Source organism: Lepidochelys olivacea, assembly GCF_965140295.1.
Source record: "Lepidochelys olivacea isolate rLepOli2 genome assembly, chromosome: 3".
NCBI lineage: Eukaryota > Metazoa > Chordata > Testudines > Cheloniidae > Lepidochelys > Lepidochelys olivacea.
The window spans coordinates 139,004,801-139,027,446 of NC_140413.1; the positions used below are offsets into that span (position 1 = coordinate 139,004,801).

At 39.2% G+C, this 22,646-nt stretch overlaps 1 protein-coding gene across 1 annotated transcript in view; it reads left to right on the top strand.

Annotated features, from left to right (window-relative positions):
* FMN2 (formin 2) overlaps window positions 1-21,807 on the top strand; it is a 246,456-nt gene extending 224,649 nt beyond the window's left edge. The window contains exons 17-18 of the mRNA XM_084623958.1: window positions 18,154-18,235; window positions 19,735-21,807. Of these exons, the coding sequence (XP_084480084.1) occupies window positions 18,154-18,235; window positions 19,735-19,761 (109 nt within the window). The 3' untranslated portion in view covers window positions 19,762-21,807. The remainder of the gene's footprint in view (window positions 1-18,153; window positions 18,236-19,734) is intronic.
* The last annotated feature ends 839 nt before the right edge of the window (window positions 21,808-22,646 follow it).

The following is a 22,646-nucleotide window of genomic DNA, read 5'->3' on the forward strand; positions in this document are numbered from 1 at the left end:
TGATGGGATTCTGAAAAGTGGGTGTAATGGAAGCAGGACAGGTCACTTAGGGTAGGAGTAGACCTGTGTCCATGACTATAGCATGATGTAGGTGAAGGTAGCACATTCACTGCTTGGAATCCAAATGTCTGATCTTGGTCCTGAGCACCCATTTGCTGTTCAGTGTTTGGGATTAAGACACTCAGACATCTTAATGTTTTGTTTATAGGCAGTTATTTTATCTATAGCTGTGCAAATAACATATTTTTCAGCTTGTTAGCAGTTCTCAAAAATTGGGAAAAAAAATCAAGTTGAGCAGAAAATATTTTTTCAGCGAATTGAAAAGTTTTAAAACATCGTTTTGGGGTCAAACATTTTGTTAGACACAAAGTGAAACACTTTTTATTAATACTTCAAGCACTTTTTAATCTTTAAAAAAACATTTTGCGTAAAAGTCAAGGATTTTTTCTAAAACATTGTTTTCGAGTTAAAAAAAATGAAACATTTCCATTTGGAATTAATTTTATTGTACTTGACTGAAGCAATTTGGCAAAATCAACATGAATTTGCAAAATGTCTGTGTCACCACATCTGCATTTTTCACAAAAAAAAGCTTTGGTCATAAAATTTCACCCAGCTCTAATCCTGTCCCCCTTGAGCATGCCAAGCTGTAAGTATTTAACTTTTTCCTTTTAAATCAATCTCTTCAATCTCCTAATTTTGTTTAAATTTCTTTGAATTCCTTTCGGTTTCTATAGATCATCCTGGTAATGAGGTGTCCATCATTAAATGCATTTTTTCCAGATTTATTTGTGCTTGAGCCTGATCAGAGAGAAAGGAACACTGGCTGCCTCCTCTATCATCCAAAGAAGGGAGGCAGAGGGGCTAGGCAGGAACAACTGTGCCACTTGACTATAAACCTGGAACTGTCTGGAGGAGTAGGGCAAGAACCTCCTCAAGAGTCTTGTCTTCAGGCTGAGGTGGGCAAATTCCTCACTCTCAGAGAAAAATCCCCTGAGAGTGCAGACACACTTGTATGACAGTCAAAAACAGAGTAAGTTATACAAAGTTAATTATTGGAATGTCTTCTATTGGTCTGGGTGGCAAAATCTGTCTTTCAAGACTAACAGAGCCAAACGCTTCTTTTTTTTATTTGTATTTTTAATTTTTAATTATGTATACTCTGGCTCATGACAGTAGCAAAGAGAGGTGAAGGCTTTCAGAACTTATTTTGTTTAAAAAAAAAAAGGCCAACATTTTAAAATGCCGGTATCACTGGTGCAGCATTAGAGCCTAATTAAAACCTGCTAGACTTGTCCCTAAACCTGGAGAGGCGTTGTTCATAACCCCGCCTCCATTTTTTGGGTGGCAGAGTAGGCAAAGAAGCTCCTTTCTCTCTACCCCTGCTCAGAGTACGGCTGCAGTCTCTTCAGATAATCACTGCTGCCCCAGATAGCCCCACCCCTTGCAAAAGTGTAGGCGTCTATCTGAACATGGGAAAGAACTCCTGCTTGCACAGAAGAAGAGAAAAGGAGAGGGACAGTTGGGGACCCCAAAGTGTGTGTGTGTGGGGGGGGGAACTGATTGTTTACTCACCTTGGCGCATATTTATGAAACAGAGTGTCAGCTAATAGAAATGCACTTGAACTGACTCTTAGCTGTAGGTGGGAGGGGGGGTCATAAACTAGATCTACATCATTATAGTAAAGTTCTGACATCTTCCACCTCACGCTGAGTATGAGAACTTCATTTCACTGACTCCATCCAACCTTTTAACTCCCATGATAAATCTTTGACATTTTAAAAATAATCTGTAACCCCCCTAAATTTACTCCTCATTTGACTCTAAAAGTTGCCCGTTCCCATAAGAATAGCAGTTAAGCTGGCACTTGGCGTGTCACATTGTATATCTAGATGAAAGGGAGATTCATGGCCAACATGTCTCCACAGCTCATTGATCTCCCCCTGCAGCAAGACTGGTATGTCTCCCTACAGATTCCCCAGCAGGATGATTTAAAACTTGCTGTTGAGCAATTTAAAGTCTGGCATTCGATATCTATGCCTTGCAGAGTAAGGCACATACTGGTAATCTGCCACTATTGCTTGCAAAGAAGGGCATTAAATCTCCTTGCACGAGCTATGTCCTCCCAAAGTAATTTAAGGGATCTTTTATTAACCCTTATAATAAGAACCAGTAAATTAGACCTGAGAATGAGAGATCTGGGAACATGGAACTATTCACTTAGTAAGGAATGGGAAAGTGGGGAGAGAATCAGTGGTTGAAAAATTTCTCTAGTAAGTCTTCAATGTGTCATTCCTGTGATAATGAAGATTAGTAGCATTGCCTAGCAAGGCCACATTTCAAAATGAACATAAAATTAGCTGATGTAAGATGTAAGGAAATGATGGTCGTCTGGCCTGAAGGTAGCCTTGCTTCAGTCTTGCTGAAAGTAATAGGAAATGGTGACCACTTTGACTAAAGACAAAATTCATGATTTTGCTGGTATAAATCAGGAGGTATGGACACATTTTGTGTGTATGTGTATGTATGATACTTGTCATGAAATCACAAGATTTGGCAATTCTGCTGATTTTTCAGTACCATATGAGTTGCTGTAACTAGGCACTATTTGGTGACTTAAGAATGGGATTTCCTTTCATTTTAAAAACTGTTGCCCTTTTGAACTTTGGATGTGTGTCTCTGTGTATTTGTGCAGATATGTCTTCCTATATATAGTTGGACACCATGGTTATTACACAATTGGCCTTTCTCCTGTTGCATAGCAGAGTAAGACAAAATCTCTAGACCACCCAAGTGATTGTAGTGGTCACAAGTGATGCTGAGTGAAATTTGGAAGTTCTGCCCCATGGGAAATTCTAATGTTTCAACATTTGTCATCCTAAATTAGGAGGAAAAAAATGCAATATTAAAATATTTCATGGAGTGAAGTATTCAAAAAATGTAAATTAGGAAATCTTGAAATGAAACATTACTACACTTTCAATCAAAACAAACATTTCAATATTCTGCAATCAAAATGTTTGATTTTGGTTCGAATTAACTTGAAATACTTCTATGTTGAACATTAAACTCCATTTCCTATTGTGGTGCTTTGCCTCATGGGTGCTCTTATTTGAATATCTGATGCCTCTATTCTTCCCTATGGGCCAGACTTCCTGGTCGGATTACATCTCCCATGGTGTACACACAGTCACTTTCATGCCTTGATGTCCCATGCAGCTTGATTGTAGGGGAATCCATTCTCCAATATGAGAGATGTAGTCCTCCACAGAGCCCAGACAATAGGAGAGAATAGGAGCCCAAATTACAACTTTAATAAGGCTATGCACCATGATCCAGAAAAATGTTTCACATCAGTTCAACAAAACTAAATATTCCTATTTGGGTTGAACCTGTCCAGAATGAAATATTTCATTTAGATTTTTCAGCCAGAAATGTTACAGAAACTGCATTTTTGTCAGAGAATCATTGCAGCAGAAAATTTCTGATCAGCTCTAGTACCAAGTTTTGCCGAGTGCCAAAGACTTGTAGTATTGAAATGGATCCACAGGCCTTTCAATACTCAAGATTAAAACTGGAGTAATATTAGAAGCAAGAGGAAGTCCAAGGACAGGGTAGGCCCATTACTTAATGGGGGCGAGGAAATATGGAAATGGCAGAGGTGCTTAATGACTTCTTTGTTTCAGTCATCACTAAACAGTTTAGCAGCGATTGAACGTCTAACATAGTGAATGCCAGTGAAAATGAGATAAGACCAAAATAGGGAAAGAGCAAGTTAAAATTACTTAGACAAGTTAGATTTTTTTCAAGTCACCAGGGCCTGAGGAAATATCTGAGCCATTAGTGATTATCTTTCAAAAGTCATGGAAGACCGGAGAGATTCCAGAGGACTGGAAGAGGGCAAATATAGTACCCATCTATAGAAAGGGAAATAAGGACAACCTGGGGAATTACACCCTAGTCAGCTTAATTAACACACGTACAAAATGTGTAATTAATTAAGTAATCAATTTGCAGATACATACAAGATAATGCTGTAAGTAAGTCAGCATGGTATTTTCAAGAACAAATGGTATCAAGCCAACCTAATAGCTTTCTTTGCTAGGGTAGCAAGCATTGTGGAGGGGGGAAGCAGTAGATGTGGTATATCTTGACTTTAGTAAGGCTTTGATAATGTCTCCTATGGCCTTCTTATAAACACTATAGGGAAATACAACCTAGATGGAGGTACTATAAGGTAGGTGTATAGCTGGTTGGAAATCTGTTCCTAGAGAGTAGTTCACAGGCAAGCTGGAAGGATATATCAAGGGGTCCCGCAGGGATCCGTTTTGGATCCCATTCTCTTCAATATCTTCACCAATGGTTTAAATAATGGCATAGAGAGTACTCTTGTAAAGTTTGCAGATGATACCAAGCTGGGAGGGGTTGCAAGGGCTTTGGAGGATAGGATTAAAATTCAAAATGATTGGACAAACTGGAGAAATGGTCTGAAGTAAATAGGATGAAATTCAATAAGGACAAATGCAAAATACTCCACATAGGAAGGAACGATTAGTTGCTGTCAAGGTTCCTCCCCCACTCTGAACTCTAGGGTACAGATGTGGGGACCTGCATGAAAAACCTCCTAAGCTTATCTTTACCAGCTTAGGTCAAAACTTCCCCAAGGTACAAAATATTACCCCTGTTATCCTTGGAATGGCCGCTACCACCACCAAACTAATACTGGTTACTGGGGAAGAGCTGTTTGGACGCGTCCTTCCCCCCAAAATACTTCCCAAAACCTTACACCCCACTTCCTGGACAAGGTTTGGTAAAAAGCCTCACCAATTTGCCTAGGTGACTACAGACCCAGACCCTTGGATCTTAAGAACAATGAACAATCCTCCCAACACTTGCACTCCCCCTTTCCTGGGAAATGTTGGATAAAAAGCCTCACCAATTTGCATAGGTGACCACAGACCCAAACCCTTGGATCTGAGAACAATGAAAAAGCATTCAGTGTTTTACAAGAAGACTTTTAATAAAAAATAGAAGTAAATAGAAATAAAGAAATCCCCCCTGTAAAATCAGGATGGTATATATCTTACAGGGTAATTAGATTCAAAAACATAGAGAACCCCTCTAGGCAAAACCTTAAGTTACAAAAAAGATACACAGACAGAAATAGTTATTCTATTCAGCACAATTCTTTTCTCAGCCATTTAAAGAAATCATAATCTAACACATACCTAGCTAGATTACTTACTAAAAGTTCTAAGACTCCATTCCTGTTCTGTCCCCGGCCAAGACGACTACAGACAGACACACAAACCCTTTGTTTCTCTCCCTCCTCCCAGCTTTTGAAAGTATCTTGTCTCCTCATTGGTCATTTTGGTCAGGTGCCAGCGAGGTTACCTTTAGCTTCTTAACCCTTTACAGGTGAGAGGAGCTTTCCCCTGGCCAGGAGGGATTTCAAAGGGGTTTACCCTTCCCTTTATATTTATGACAGTTGCACACACCCAAAACGGGAAATGACTGTCTAGGAAGGAGTACTGGGGGTCATAGTGGATCATAAGCTAAATATGAGTCAACAATGTAACACTGTTGCAAGAAAAGAAAACATAATTCTGGGCTATATTAGCAGGAGTGCTGTAAGCAAGGACCGAGAGTAATTCTTCTGTTCCACTCCGTGCTGATGCGGCCTCAACTGGAGTATTGTGTCCAGTTCTGGGCACCACGTTTCCGGAAGGATTTTGACAAACTGGAGAAAGTCCAGAAAAGAGCAACAAAATGATTCAAGGTCTAGAAAACATGACCTGTGAGGAAAGATTTGAAAAAAATGGGTTTGTTTAGTCTGGAGAAGAGAAGACTGAGGGGGGATATAACAGCTTTCAAATACATAAAAGTTTGTTATAAGAAAGAGGGAGAAAAATTGTTCTCATTAACCCCTGAGGATAGTACAAGAAGCAATGGGCTTAAACTGCAGCAAGGGTGGTTTAGGTTGGACACCAGGAAAAACTTCCTAACCATCAGGGTAAGTAAGCACTGGAATAAATCACCTAGGGAGGTTGTGGAATCTCTATCATTGGAGAATTTCAAGAGCAGGTTAGACAAACACCTGTCAGGGATGGTCTGTATAATACTTTGTCCTGACATGAGTTCAGGGGACTGGACTAGAAGACCTTTTGAGGTCCCTTCCAGTCCTATGATTCCATGTTTCTATAATGTAGAAGTCAAGGGAGTTATGCCAGTTTTCATCATCCAAAAATATGGACTAATCTCTGAAAGTAAACTAAATAAAACGTAGAGCTACAATACTTGCTAATCTCAATGAAATCTTCATCAACAAAACACACCAGACACCTTTTTCATTGTATTGTCAAGATGTACTTATTTGAGAAATGACATCTCAGGGCAGTACAAGTTCTGGGCATCGGTTGTTGACAAAGGAGGAAAATGTCCAGGATTCTGCTACAGGTTAGCTTCTATTTTAAGTGGTTAGATTAAAACATTTTAATCCATTTGTCCTTGATCCTCTGAGCCAAAGTATGATTAATCACAGTGTCTTTTGGCCAGCTATTGTCTGCTATGCAGTCCTTAAAGGAGCAGTGCAAGAAGTTGGCTGTGATATCAAGATAGTCCAATGCATAACCTCTTTGTTGGTAGGCAGAGGTTAAGTTTCATCCGTCAATTTGATGGGACTAGGTACGTTATAATGTGCTTCTTATCTGTGTAAAAGTCTTCACAGTCAGTTACTGAATCATGTCTGTTTCATCACTTCAACCCTGATAGCCTTAGTGCAAGAGCTCTAAACTTCTGCTTGTGTTTTATAAATTACTTTTATTTTAACAATTCTGATTTCTAGCTGGGATTATCTCATGCAAGAAATATGATGACCTGCTCTAAAAGAATATTTAGTAAATAATTAAACACATTTAAAAACAGGGTGAAATAATCATATTTAGCCCTTCTTTTCATAAACAGTTTCACAAGAAAGATTTTTATAACTCTCTTTCCTTATGTGGTACTCCAGAGATTGGAGAAATATCTGGCACTGAATGGTTTGGCTGATTTTTAAAGAAATTGCTCATGTGTCTTAGTATTATAAACACGTTACTTGCAAGACAGAGAGCAATCCTCATAGAACAGTTTAAATCCTTTGTTTAGCGTATGACATCCCTTTTTTCTTTTATTTAACTGATTAAAAAATCCATTTAATTCAAACTATAAAACCTCTTGCTTCACTTAGTTTTTTACTCTGTCTTACGATGTATTGAATTTGTACAGACGCAATGGTGTTGAGTTTCATGAAGTACCTTGTTGAAGTGTAATAATGCCTGCTCTTAGCTTGTTGTTGGAAGGTTTGTTGTGACCATTTCTACTGCCTAAAGCATGCAACATTCCAACCTTGTCAGTATGTTTAAATTTGTCATGTACTAGTAGACTCTAGTGAAGTGTAAGGGAATCTCCACCAAGCCTACTCGGAGCCAGTCGGAAATGAATCTGTCTGCCACAGATACTTATTCAGACAAAATTATTAATGCTTAGTGGCAGGGAAGTGGCTCCCCTTCTCATTGGATTGAATGATGAGAGAAATTCTCTCAGTCTTGATAAGGCTGTGGTCAGGCTGGCGTTTGGTCTAGAAGGTAGATAAAATGATTCTGCCTTCAGGGCTGCAAGGACGTCTGGTTTCTTTTTCCTGTATCTGTGCCAAAGTGTATCTCTCTTATTCATCTTGCAAGCTGTCTTTAAACTTAATCATGGTGAACTTTTTGTATATGTTTGCCTGACAATAAATAGGGGGGAGTGGGAGGTGAAAGTGCTGGAGAAAAACAATTTTATTATGATGGAAACAAGAAACCGCTCCCTTTGTTTAGATTAACCCTCAGTAAACTATCAAAATTTTATTCAAAAGCAGGATTTGAGAGCCTTTCTTTTGCACTGCATAATAACTAGCTAAAACCGTAGGTTTTTCACAGGCTCATGGATGTTTCATGATTTTTACATTTACTGAGTGTTTTACTATTGCTGTAGCTGCACTGGAGGAAATCCTTTCTGGAATAAAGCATTTGAGCTCAGTGAAGACATACATCTGTCTGGATGGGGTGGATTTGAATTATAGAAATTTTATTTAATATTTATAAAGCATTGTACAGGTCTGATCCTGAGATTGCACACTGCTGTGAGTGGTCTCTGCAATTTATGGATTCGTGGACTAGTTTCAACTTCCAACCATTGGATCTTGCTATATCTTTCTCTGCTACATTTTAAAGAGTGCATTGTCAAATATGTGTTCTCCATGTAGGTACTTATGGACTGTAATCAAATCACTCCTTAACCTTCTCTTTGTTAAGCTAAATAGATTAAACTCCTTGAATCTGTCTCTACAAGGCAGGGTTTCTAATTCTTTTACCATTCTTGTGGCTCTTCTCTGAACCCTCTCCAATTGATCAACATCCTTTCTGACATGTGAGCATCAGAACTGGACACAGCATCCCAGCAGTGGTTGCAACAGTGCCAAATACAGAGGTAAAATAACCTCTTTACTCCTACTTGAGATTCCCCTGTTTTATACATCCCAGGATCACATTCATCCTTTTGGCTACAGCATTGCACTGTGAGCTCATGTTCAGCTGATTATCCATCACCACCTCTAAATTTTTCTCAGAGTCACTGCGTCCGAAGGTAGAGTCCCCAATTCTGTAAGTATGGCCTACATTCTCTGTTTATATATGTGTACATTTACTTTTGACCCTATTAACATGGATAGTGTTTGTTTGTACTTGCCAGCTTACCAAGCAATTCAGATCCCTCTGTATCAGTGACCTGTCCTCTTCATTATTTACCAGTCCCCTAATTTTTGTGTCCTCTGAAAACTTTATCAGTGCTGGATTTTGTGTTTTCTTCCAGATCATTTTTCAATAGTGTAGTGCCAAGGACTGATCTCTGTGGGAATCCCACTAGAAACACACCTGCTCAGTGATGATTCACACTTACAAATACATTTGGAGAACTATCCTGTTAGCCAGCTTGTAATCCATGTAATGTGTGCCATATTAATTTTGTAGTATTCTAGTTTTTAATTAAAATGTCATGCAGCACCAAGTCAAATGTTTACAGAAGTCTAACACATCAATACCATTATCAACTTTATCTACCAAACTTGTCATCTCATCAAAAAAGATATCAAGTTAGTTTAACAGGATTTTCCTTAAATCCATGTTGACTGGCATTAATTATATTACCCTCGTTTGTCCTGTATCAGCCTCTCCATTATCTTGTCCAGGATCAATATCAGGCCGACAGGCCTATAATTACCTCAGTCATCCCATTTACCCTTTTACAGTATTGGAACAACATTAACTTTAAATTGGACAACCCACAATAGTGAATACTAACCTTGGTAGTAAGTGTTTGTAAGATTAGGTCTTGATGTTTAAAAACACAAGAAATGACAACAGGTGAAGAAGGGAGGGGCAAAGACAATAAAAGACAATGCAAATGATATTGTAATAGCTAGAACATTTATTACAAAAATGGGGCCCAACCTCACAGTGCTTACATAGACAAAATGTATTTAGGAATATAGCAGTTGGATCAGATCAGCGGTCCATCAAATCCAGTGACCTGCTTCCCAGTGGACAGCATAGATGCTTCGGGGGAAAGGGAAAGTTTCCTCCTAATCCCATTAGTAAGAGGTGAGTTTGTTCCTTGAGGCATGATGATTTATATCCCTTCTAAGATTCTTGTTTGTTATTACAATTGTGGAAATTTCATGGTTCTCCGCCTCCCCCCCAGCTCCGATCTTTTTATTGATTTGGTTGTTCTCTTTAATTTTGTTCGTACTTTATAGCTATTTAAATATAATTTCTGTTTTAAATTTTTTGCAAGTATTGCTGATTGGTATGGTGATAGGCACTTTATACATTATAAAAATTCAGCATATATTTCATTATATATTAAATCAGTCATACATATATATGACTGATTTTTAGCATATTTTGTAATAGAACAAATGGAAAATATATTAGCCAGGGTTCTTCTCACTTCTCTGCCTTATGCTTATCCACTCTTGAAAATTCCTTTCATATGTATAGATGAAAACACAATGGAAATGCTAAATATAATCATTTGCATAATTGTAAATTAGTAATTTAAATAATTGACAAATCCTGTGCACATCACAGCATTTATTATAAAACATGGCAGTTGGCAAAGAAAAGAGGATTTAAAATGAGTTCATTCCCCTGTCCACTCTATCATAGTGAAAAAGTACAAACATACTGACTCCCAAGGAAGGGAGGAAACTGCTGATGACATTTCAAAGTCATGTCCAACTAGTGTAACGTATTAGTCTTGCTGGTGGTTGTGAAAGGAGCTGTTTGTCTGTAGTTTTAAGTGGTAGAAATGTTCAAACCAGTAAATTTTTAGAGCTTTTTGAAAGGAGAAATCCATACATATTAATTTTAAATTTAAACAAAGTCCTGGATTCAGTCATATTTTCAGCCTTCAAAATATATGTTTGAATATTGCAACAATTAAGAACAGTTTAGTTGCTTTTGGATTTTAGCACTGCAAAGCCCAGTGACCACAGTTGTAGGCTGGAGATAGAAGGTAATGCTTTTACCAGCCTTTTTATACGTAATACTACAGATTAACACTTACACAATGCTTCCCATTTTTTGAATAGTCGCAAATTAAGCCTCGCACAGCTCCCCAGTGATACAGGTAAATGATACCTTCATTTTACAGATGAAGAAGCTTAGTTTCTGATGCTAGAGATGCATGCATGTGGAATTGTATTGACTTCAGTGCGGCTCCCTGCAAGCACAAGAATCTGCCTGCATGCATCTCATCACAGGAGCAGGAGGCCAAGAGACAGACAGGTTAAGTAGCCCAAAGCCACACAATGAGTAAGTGGTTTGTCTGCAATTAGAATTCAGTAGTTTCTGGCTCCCAGCTTTGGGCCCTGTCCACTAGACCACACTATTTTTCACTTACCACATCTATAAATATTCACAAGCTCAAGAGAAATTGTTTTTTTTTTTGTTTTTTTTTAGTATTAGCCATGCAGCCATCCAAAACCTGGCTCATTGTCTTAGAACATAAGTCCCACAGCACCCTATACCTTTTATAATGAAGTCTAGAGTAGAACCAAGTGAAGCTCTCTTAGTGCCTAATACTGGGTTGCACTGTCCTGAAGAATTCAAGACCTAATTTTCCAAACGGGAAGACAAGACCTATTAAGAGTCCAAGTTTAATTGCCAGTTGGCTTGAAACACGTCTCTGCAAGAATTATCCTGCAGACACTCAAAGTTACAGTTGACGATTTCAATATATATAAGCAGGTCCAGATTAAAGATTTTTGGGACCCTGTACACTGTGGATGTTAGGGGCTCTCGCCTTCCTTAAAGTAGACAGTTCACGTAATATACAAGCAAATCTGCCGCCTTAGGCAAAAAGTCAATGTTCTGCTCTCCTCTTTCCTCCTAGAACAGAGGTTCTACGCTGTGGGAGTGCAGTGGACTTTCAGGGAGAAGGCATGATGAGCCTGCTGATGATTCAGTGGCTCTGGTAGAAGTGTGGGGGGAGGCAAGCACCACTCATTCAGGTTTGGCCCAGACACCCCTCTGTCATGATGTGGGGAGGGGCAAATTTGAGCAGGGTGGCCAGGTTTTTCAACAGTGACAAGTCCTATTGGCTCTCAAAACAAGCCACTCCTTAACTAGTCTATACAAACACTGCAGTTCTCTTCAAAAGCTGTAGTAATACAAAACAGCAGCAGTGAACTTACTGATTTCCACCCCACCTATGACTTGTTATGGTATCTAGAGAACGTATGCTGCCCCCAACCCCTTGGCCGAAACACACACACACACACACACTCTTTGCCAAACTAGACTGAGATCCATATGCCACAGCAGCTGTCACCCAGCCCCTGCCCAAGCACTTGATGCTGATGAAGTATTTACAATATATGAGAGGTTTTTTGTTCCCACTGTAATGCCATGAACAGTTAGTTTTCTCTTGGATCTGCCTAGGCATCTCTGACACCTACCAGAAAATATCCAAGTCAGTGACTTTGCATTGACTTGCAGTCCACAACAGAACTGCCATATGTGATCAAAAATAAAACACAATGGCTGATGTGTCCCAGAAAGGGTTCACTTAGTTGGGATAGAGCATGGAACTAAACCTTCCCTGATGTTACTGGACAACAATTTCCAGATCAGAGTGAGTTGGTTTAAAAAAATATTGTGGTGTGTTTCACACCATCTGTCCTTTGCATTAGAGGTTGTTGAGAAGTCTTAGTATTTGCAGAATATCAATTATTTCGTATAACCAATGAATCTGTTGATAAGTTGGGAGCACATACTAGGCCACATGGAGCTATGCTGATTTACACCAGCCAAGAATCTGACCCACTTTTGCTAAAGTGGGATATACCACTTAGCTAGCAGCTATAATTGCATAAAATGATAGATACTGTTATAATATGTACTAATCTTAGTAATAGACACTTTTTAATGCCTCGGATGTGTCTAAAGAGACAAGAGGGGGTGAGGTAACATAGACTGCATAGACTGTCAAGTGAGACTGAGCCAATCACAACACATCTTCCAATCTTCTCTCGCTCTGGCCATCCTTTGCCATGCTTGTCCATATCTCCTCGTTAGGAAATCATCCCACCTCTTTGGAGGCTGACCGCGTGGCCATTGCTGTTTTCACGAATACCACTCGGATATAGCTGCGGTCCATCTGTTGTTGCTGAGTCAGGCCACATGTCCCACCCACCACATTTTGCTGAGCCTGCTTTCAACAACAACGTCTTGCACTCCAGACTGCTGCCTAATTATTTCATTGGGGATGTGATTGTGGAGCAAAATGCCGAGAAATGTTTGTTCCATCACCCTCTGTGTGACAGATAGTTGATGTTCTTCAATCTTTGTCAGCGAGCATATTTTGCTGCCATATAACATCGCTGGAAGCACGGTCGAGTTGTTTTGCTGATCTTTCCTTGGAGGATGTCCTTGATGTCATTGAGTGCGCACCATCCAGCTTTTTTTTCTGTGCAACAGTTCGCCTTTCTGATCATGGTGCATGTTGACTTCCTGGCCCAAATAAACATATTTATCAATCTCTTGGGTCTGCTGTCCTCCAGATGTTCTGCCAAGAACCCAAATAACTCTTGATCTCGTGTATTTTGTTTTCGACTGGTTCATTTTTTAATCCAACTTGACTACTTTTCGCCTTCAGTTCTTTAAGCATTCTCTCAAGTTGGGCTGTATTTTTGGCTATCAGCACTATATCATCTGCAAACCTGAGATGGTTTAGCCACTCGCCATTGATATTAATCCTGCCTTTCAAGTCTGCTCATCAAAAAACCAATTCAAAACAGGCTGTGAATAGTTTTGGTGAAACTGTATCTCCTTGTTTCACGACTTTCTCTATGGGGATTCGGAGGGGAGTATCAAGCAGTGATATGTCCATGCTGCAGCCAGAGTTCACTTCCTTTAGTAATGTGGTATATTTCATGCTGATGTCCTGTTCTGAAAGAGCTTCAAGAATGGTGTTAGTCTCTACGCTGTCGAACGCCTTCTCATAGTCCACGAAGGCAATGCACAAAGGGAACTTGTATTCCCTTGAACGTTCTACTAGTTGGTTTAGAGTGAAGTTGTGGTCTATTGTGCTGTAATTCCTTCAAAAGCTGGCCTGTTCTCTAGGTTGCTGTTCATCGAGGTTTCACAACAGTCGATTTGTTATTATTTTAGTGAACAACTTATAGATAAGTGAAAGCACGCAGATCGGGCGATAGTTCTTTAGATTTTCTCGATTGCCTTTCTATATAGCAAGATGGTATTAGACTCTTTCCAACTGGATGGTATTTTATGGATTTCCAGGTAGCGGCTGAATCTTTGGGCGAGAGCTTTCCAAAGTTCCTGACCTCCCGCCTTAAGCACTTCTGCTGTCAGACTGTCCTTGCTTGGAGTCTTCCCCTCTTTCATTTAAAGGACTGTGTGATCGACTTCACTGATGAGAACCGGGAGTATGTGTCCATCTGTTTGTTGAAGTGATGGCATTGGGATGTCTATACGGGATGCAAACAGCTGGGTATAGAAATCACTGCAAATTGTCTCCATCTCTGTTCGGTTACTGATTTTCCATCCCTGTTCTTCAAGCCGATAATGATGACCTGTACAACTCCAGTTCCCGTTTGCATTTTTGAGACTTTTACAATCTTCAGCAGCCTTTAGGAGCTTTTTGGTTTGAAATTTCTCGAAATCTTCCTTCAACTTCATTCGTATGAGCTTGCAAACATGGGAGTACTCAAGCCTGTTGCTGCCATTTCTTTTCATTTTCCTCCTCTTCTCCAGTAAAGTCTTTGTATTCTCCGAGATTCTTCCACTAGCTCTTCTTGGTCTTTCATGCTCAGCTGATTTCACACACCATTTCAGTCTCTTACTGAAGTTCTCATAATCATCGTCGCAGTCGTCCAGGAGGCTCCAATCTTCCCTAGAAATGTTTTTCTTCAGGATTGCCTCATCGAAAGCTACGGGTTGGTGTCTTCTGTTTGCCATACACAGCATCTTTTTCTCCACCTTTACAGTGAATGTGAGTCTGGCTCTCAGTAGGCGATGATCGCTACCGATATTGAATGATGGCACTACTGAAATATCCTGCACGGTGTGTCGTCTATTGATAAGAAAGTATTTAGTTTCATTTTTGTCTTCACATTTGGTGCGATCCAGGTCCATTTTCTATTGGTCTTCTTTCAGAACCAGGTATTACCACTGAACATTCTCCTCATCTCTGCCAATATAGCTAGTCATTCTCCTCTTGCATTTCGTTCTCCGATACCATACTTTCCTATGAACTTTTCGCCCTCTCTCCCTCTTCCAGCCTTGGCGTTAAAATCTCCCATCACAATCGTATATGTGGAACTCTGGGCGAGGGTTTCCTCCAGTTCCTGATAGAATCCTTCCACCACATCATCTTCACATGCACTTGTGGGATCATAGATCTAGATGATTTTGAGGGTACTGTTTCAGTTCAATCAGAGGTAAAGCACCCCGATAAATGATGATTTCAAATGGCATGAGACAATTTTCAAAGACCATTCCTTGTTTATGATGAATCCAACTCCTCCAACTGTCCTTGAGCCTTCTCCTTTTCCTAGAATGACCATGCTTCCATCCCTCCAGCTGACCTCCATCTCCTTCTTTCATTGTGTTTCGCAAACACCCAGCACATCACAGGCTGTTTTTGCCTTTTTCTCCATGAGATGGTTTATCGATTCCTCCCTCATCAGTGTTCTGCAGTTATAAGTGCACACTGAGAGAGTTGTCCGGTTTCCTTTTAGCAACCTGCCACCTGAGATTCTTTGCAGCCTCTCGTTGTTCGAATGCCTCACTGCCTCCGGAGTGGGGATTGAGGAATGTGCAGAGAACTGAGACTTGGTTTTCCATGTTGTTTTAGCCATTGTTTTCATCCACCCACTGACTGGGCTGTCAGTGGCGCGTTTACCTCCTCAACTTAGCTATCTTACAGGCTCAGAAAGAGGGATTATATGCCCTTCCACAGCGGAAGCTGCCCCCTCGCTGGGCTGATAGTCCAACACCTTGATAGCATGGTTAGACCTGCCGGAGAATACACTCCGCTACTATCGCTGTTGAACAGCCAGAGTCACCGCTGCACCACGTTGAGGCATAGAGGTAGGATTTGCAGCAGGGTGAGGGGGGTGAGGTAATACCTTTTATTGGAAAAACTGTCTAATAGATTATTAGGAGGTGACCAGAGGAGAGAGGTGATTTTTCTTCCTTCAAATGTGCTCAAATTTTCATAGACGTTAATTAGAAAGGGTAAGTGGTTCTTTGGAAGTGAACAAACCAAGTCCCGTGAACTTGACTGCATTTTATACCTTCTGTCTAAGCTGCTGTTGTAAAACTACCACTACATGTTGGCTGCTACCTTTATTGAACCCATTTAAAATACCTTTACAAAAGCTGCATTACTTGGCTGTTAAGCATTTTTGCAAAGGCTCTGTGTATATTGTGCAGCACCGCCTCATCTGCTTCTCATTTAGACTGGAAATACAGTTTCAAACTAATGTGTATTCACCGTTTTTTTTTTTGTTTTTTTTTTTTAAAAACCTCTACAATTAGAAATGTTCCTATATTTGTTAAGTTCAGTCAGAGCTTTGATTTCACTACTGGCAGAGAATCATGATCAAAGCTGATTTGTACAAGTATACATTTTGTGTTTGTGAAAAAGCTTGGGGAATGTTGGCTGAAGTTGGATAAAAGGGACAGTGACTTAACACCAAATTTTCAAAAGCACTCAGCAGATACAATTGGGGTCACATTTTCACTGGGTGCTGAGCACTTCTGAAAAACTGGCCACTTGCATTTAAGTTATTAAATGGGAGCTTGTCTCTCTTGAAATCTGGCCCTTAATAACATAAAACAATTATTTAAAAAAAAATCTGCTTCTCACTTTGCTCCTTAGAGATACAGCAAAATAGCAGACATGCAAGTGGTTTGGAGAATATCCATCGGGACCAGCCCAAGGATATATCATTGGTCTCTGTACTCATTCCTTCAGTATCTTTTTCCTGTTTATTTCTTACTGTTGGATGATGATGAAAAGGCAAAGTAAGCGGTCTCCAAAATTCACGCTGCTGGCAACTATACAAAAAGTCCATGTGGGTTTTACCTGACTCTTTTGCTGTACTTTTATTTATAAAGTACGTTGCCATCCCTCACTCAAGAGTCCACCCCATTAAAAGTAATCATTTACAAAGTAACCCAATAGAAGCCTCTAAAACATAAAGGTTCAATAACGGAATGCCCGACACAGTATCAATACTTCAAACACCCAGTGGCAATCTTTGATTGATCCGCAGATCAAACACATTTTAAACTCTTTCCTGGAGCTCACCAGAACTGGGCTATGGCAGGCTACCGACAGGAGCAGGTTCTAGTGGGTAGTACTCCACTGACAACACCCCGGTGCTGGACCCAGGGAAGTTTATCCTATCATAAATGCTGTCTTTGCTGAGCATCATTTTATCAGGTCCTGACTTGCAGCCCTCCTCGCATGAGGGATCTGTACTGAAGCAAGTAGTCCCATTGCGAAAAACCCTCCGTTTTAGAACCTGTTCCTTTCTTTGGTCCAAAAAAGTCCAAATGTGGTGTTGATCAGAACCTGCTGCAAGGGATACTCAGGCTTTTGGAGAGGAAAGAGCATAATAAGGGCTGTTTTTGGAGGGGGAGACCACATTGCTTGAGCTTGATTTATTGTAGGTCAGAGGAGCAGCTATTAGCTTTATTTTGTACTTTTAATATCTGACAAAAGTGCCTGAATAGGCATGGGGTGGTGGTGGGTTTGTACATACTTACTGTAAATCAAAATACATAAATACTTGTGAGAGTAAGAATTCCAGACTAGCTTCCAGTCCTGCAATCACTTACTACTGTGTGCAGAGTCGCTGATGTCCGCTCCTAATAATAAGCACTGGTTCCAGCAGTAAAAAAAATCACAGAATCAGGCCCAGAGATTGTCAACTGCTCTGAAACTGAAAACATGTTTTTGTTTGTTTTTTTAAATTGAAAACCAAGTTTCCTCAATTATGAATATGAAAGCAAAGACTGGACATTTGTGTTGAATCGTTTCATAAGTTTCTGCCAAAATGAATTAAATCATTGGGTAAATAAAGGACAAACTGGGGAATAGCCACAATCAAGAGTGGCAAAGCTTTTGTTGGCAGTATGCAGACAGTGAAATGCAGACAGAAGTATAAACAATGAATGATGGAAATGCAGTTTCCAATATGTACACTTGCAAAGCAACTCTTTCTGTCAGACAGTATATTTTGTAACCATGATCTATTTATATCCTAATTTTAATGCTATGGTAGAGAATGTGATTTTTTACATACACTGATTAGAAGTGATTGCACCTTTCCTGGTAAATTATACAGTTGTCCTGATGGTATTGTAATAGCAAATACTACTTATAAATGGTATTTTGCAGACCACTGCATATTAGTTAATGGTGTGGAGGGGGGGAGTTACACATTTGTTGTCTTTAAACCTTAATCTTTGATTCACATATTGTGCTGTCTTGCAAACAGCTTTAACCCTTGAAATATTCATCACAATTTCTTTCTTCAGAGTTAAAGAAGCAGAGGAAGTGTGCAGACAGAAAAAGGGGAAATCGCTTTATAATATAAAGCCAAGACATGATTCTGGAATAGTAAGAATGGATTGCATTATTATTATTATTATACTGCTCCTGTTAACTTTTTCTTTGTTCTTTTTACATTTTGTATGTACGCTATCCTGACATATTTAGTTAATATTTATTTTTAAATGTGTCTGAATTTAGCATTTTTGTGAAAGGTGCCAGATTGACAACCCTGAAGTCCTATATTTATCCACAGAAGAGATACAGCTCAAGTAGTGGCAGTGAAAATTTCCCCACTGTGCCCTGCCAATGTGCCTCATCCCTTGAACCTGGAAGAGACGGACCTTTGTGGGTGAGGAGGTAGTTCAATCTCCAAACCCATCCAGTGCACAGCCCCACTGCTCAGACTTCCAATTGTGATGGGGGATTTTGTGATGAGGTCACCTGTCCCCTGGGAGTTGGACCTATTAGATGCCAGTGACTGTAAGTCACTACATACCTAGACTGGGTTAGAGACAGAGATCTAGAAAAAGAAGATACTCTACTTTTACTAATCTCTTGAGCTATATACAGCTCCCTATAAACTATGGCCTGGATCCTGAAGATACTTAGCATCGAAGACACATCTTCAGTTTTAAGCACACGAGTAATTCCTTTTAATTTCAGTGGTCATCTACTCAAATGGCTAAAGTTAAGTGCATGTATAAGCATTTTCAGGACATGGGCCTATTTTACAATGGCTGGATTTTTTTTCACAGCAAGAAATTAATCTGGTCCCTAATTTTCATAATGTCTGTCCATGCTTCTTTTTTGGCAATATTTAAAAATGAATGACTATTTCCTTGGTCATGTTTTTTTCCTAAAAACATGATTCCGTTTGGTTTGTATTTAATGCTATTTTATGAATCATTGTGACATGTGACACATGTCCTTGAAATGAAACGTTGTCATTTACCATAATCTCTCTGGCATAATCCAACACACGAAGAAAAGAATTATTGCTGTTGTTTCTCATTGTAACTGGCTGTGGTTAGTGACACAGGAAATGTAAATGAAGTAATAGCTTGGCTAGGAATGGTAACTAGATCTTAGTTTATCAACTTTATTTGTAATCACATCAAGATGTAGGTTTTAAAAACTTGTTTGGTTGGATTTTTCCACTTTGTAAGAATAAAATCATGCGGATTAATGGCATTCTTTAAGAACAGCCATGCATTTAAATAACATTTATAATTATTTGTATTGCTATTGTGCCTAAAAGCCCTAATTGGGGATCAGAACTCCATTGTGCTAGACACTGTACATACAACAAAAGGATGGACCCTGCCCCAAAATGCTTACAATATAAACAGAGTTACAAATAGTATTAAAAAGTAGATATTTCACAGACATGGTTAGCCATCTTGTATTTTAAATCTGTTTAAAACTGAGTTTGTTGCAGGGTGTTATAAGTAAACTATATATTGGATACACTTGATGATCAGCCTACATATCCCTGTGCTTTACATAGTTGCATAATACATATGTTTATATATGGTAACTTGTTTTCTTATGGTATTTCTTTTTAGAAAGCAAAGATAAGTATGAAGATCTGAGAGAAGAAAAGCAAAACCCATTGCCACTTGATCAGTAAAACTCAATGTGTCTGTTGGGGGCGGGAAAGGAAACTACATCATTCAGATCATTTGTTTTCTTCTTGGCCTTTCAAATTTGCTTTTTGTTCTCTAGAGTTTCTCACTGATAGAATGTGTAGTGTACATTCATGAATGAATGTGACCACTGTAATGGAGTGCCCAGCAATAGACTAGTTATGGACATGAGACAAGTTCCCTATATCCCATGCCTCATTCTCCACCCAAACACTGGCATTTTGTAAAGTTTATGGTATAATACCAGTAGACCAAACCAGCATGCCTAAGAGGCAGCATCTGCATCAGTTCTGAACATGCTGAAAATTCTATTTAAAGTTGAACTTCACAAGAATGCTACTTGATACAGTAACATATTTCCATTCCTACTGGCAACATCTGTCTAACACAAATACTCCATGGCACTGCATTTAGATTAGGGAAAGAAATGTTACTTCTAGTGAATTGTTTGTATCCGTTTCACGTCGACATTTGTCGTTTGTATTTTGAATCGTTAAGTGCTGTTTATAAAGTATAATCAATGCTTTCTCAACTTGTTTGGTTGCCCTCCATGACTAAATATTTGTGGAACAAGATGTTTACCGTAACTATCTTTAAAATCGATAAGGCAGCATACTTTTTCTTCATCTTTTGCCAGATAGTGAGTAGTGGGAGGGGGAGTTGGAAAACCTGAACCAAAAACATTTAAGTGAAAAGCAGTAAACACAGAAAATCACAGGAGTACTTCAGAGCATAAAAGAGAAACTTAGGCACTTTAGCTTGCTAACATGTAAAGCAGCTCATTTGTATACAAAAAAACTTAAGGGGTATTACAGTTATATTGCTGATTATTTGAGTGATACAAGATTCTCAGGACTACCATGTTGCTATCCAGACTTCCTTTTTGAATTATCTTTTCAATTAATTTAAGATTCCCTTTATCAGGGATATTAAAAGATCTATCTAGGGATTGGCATTCGAGAATTACAGTAGTCAACTCTGGGGACAAAACAAAGGCTATTGACTAATTCATGTCAATTTCACATTTAACATCAGAGTCATAACATTTTCTCTCTAAGTAGTCCATACCATTGGCTAGGAGGCAATGGAAATCTGTGACTATGCTTTCCTTTTTAATCCACATGATTGATTTCTATTTGTGATCTGGAAATTAACCTAAGGATTTCTCAGTTTTGATTTGTTGAGCCAATAAAGACCCTCTGCCCTAGATATAACTACTGAGCCCAACATGAATTGGCCTTGTAACTGTTCTCTTCCAAAGCACTATTTTCTTGGAAACAGCAATGTGTGGAATGAATTGGGTTCACATGCTCACAATCTCTTAGCATCGAAGACACTAGCAGCATAAACTTCTGAATGGCTTGAGGTTTAACCTGCTGGGGTGGATTATTCCCTGTCTAGCCTAGTAATATCATAAGACATTCCTGGTGGTCCAGAGGCAAATGTACTGTACCAGGTGTCATAAGGGCAATGTAAAATACAACCGCAGGAATCCATTGTTCTTCACGTATGCTAAGCACTAGAAAAGATGTTCTTCACTTGTGTGAAAAATAAGTCTCCTGTTGCTTGATAAAACTATGTGAAATTCTGTGTTCACGATAATTTCTGGCAAGAATATGATTACCGAGAATTGAGTTCTAAAATCATGTGGGGGTGGGAGTAATGTTACTTCTTGCAAAAGGGAAAAGAGATTATTTGCTGTTTATGAGTAACCTATGGAAAGTAACTTAAAAATAAAGTTTATTTTAATGGCACTGATTCAAACCCATGTTTGTATTTATGTAAACTATAGTCTTTTGCTCTTAACTTTTGCATTTATTTTTATTTACGTGCAAGGATACAGTCGCATGTTTTGGTTTTGTAGCCTTCCTGTTCCCTTCAGTACCTCCAGTATGTATATGACCATACTAAATGAAATAATAGGATATCTAACAGAGATCGCTATGTGCAATACTGTATTTAGTGTTTCTACTTCAATTTTTTTAGAATGTTAATTTATATGAAAATAAAAGGAATAATGAAACAGAAGGTGCTTTTTTTTCTTCAGTGATCATTATGCTGTCTCAAGGAGGGCCCTGGCTCAGCAGAACTAGTGTGATTCACTTGTGGAAAGGGGTTACTCCTTATTCCTTAGCATGCGGGGAGAAGTTGTTGGGCAGCAAATCCACAGCTATATGGATATCTCCTTTATGCAGGGCCATGGAGGGACTTCTACAGCTCTATTCTATTTTATATAAGATCTCCTACTACTTTCACTGCATTGTATATGAGTGCCTTCCAACAGTGCATTAAGCAAGGTGACCATCATCTCTCATCTGGTTCATTCTCTCACTCTATGGCTGTGAAGCTGTTCTGTGGCCCAAATAGAGGATTCTTCCTTGTATCTAATCCCCAGTCCTTGGTTCCACATAGGATTTGTCCCTAAAAATATAGGGAAGCTAATAGTCTGGTGAAATGGATATTTGGACAAAGACTTTGTGTACCTACACAGATGCCTCGCTGCATATAAAATATGAAGCAGTTAATTAATACATCATCTAGTAATCTAGTGCCGCTACCATGTGCATCTCTCACTATTTCCGGCTGTAGTATAGAACCAGTTGCACATGTAACATGGATAACCCAAGTCACATCTGAGTGATCAGTTTCTAAAAGCAGAGTTTCAAGAGGTGGCAGCAGCTGGTAGCAACGCAGAAGGACTTTTAGGATACAGGCAGCATGAATGGTTTTCTAACTTTTTCATATCCTTGGACCAATTCTTCCTTTTACACCATGCCTCCTAGTCCAGATTCCATACCTACCCCATTGTAATGATAGTGCTTGGTGAATTG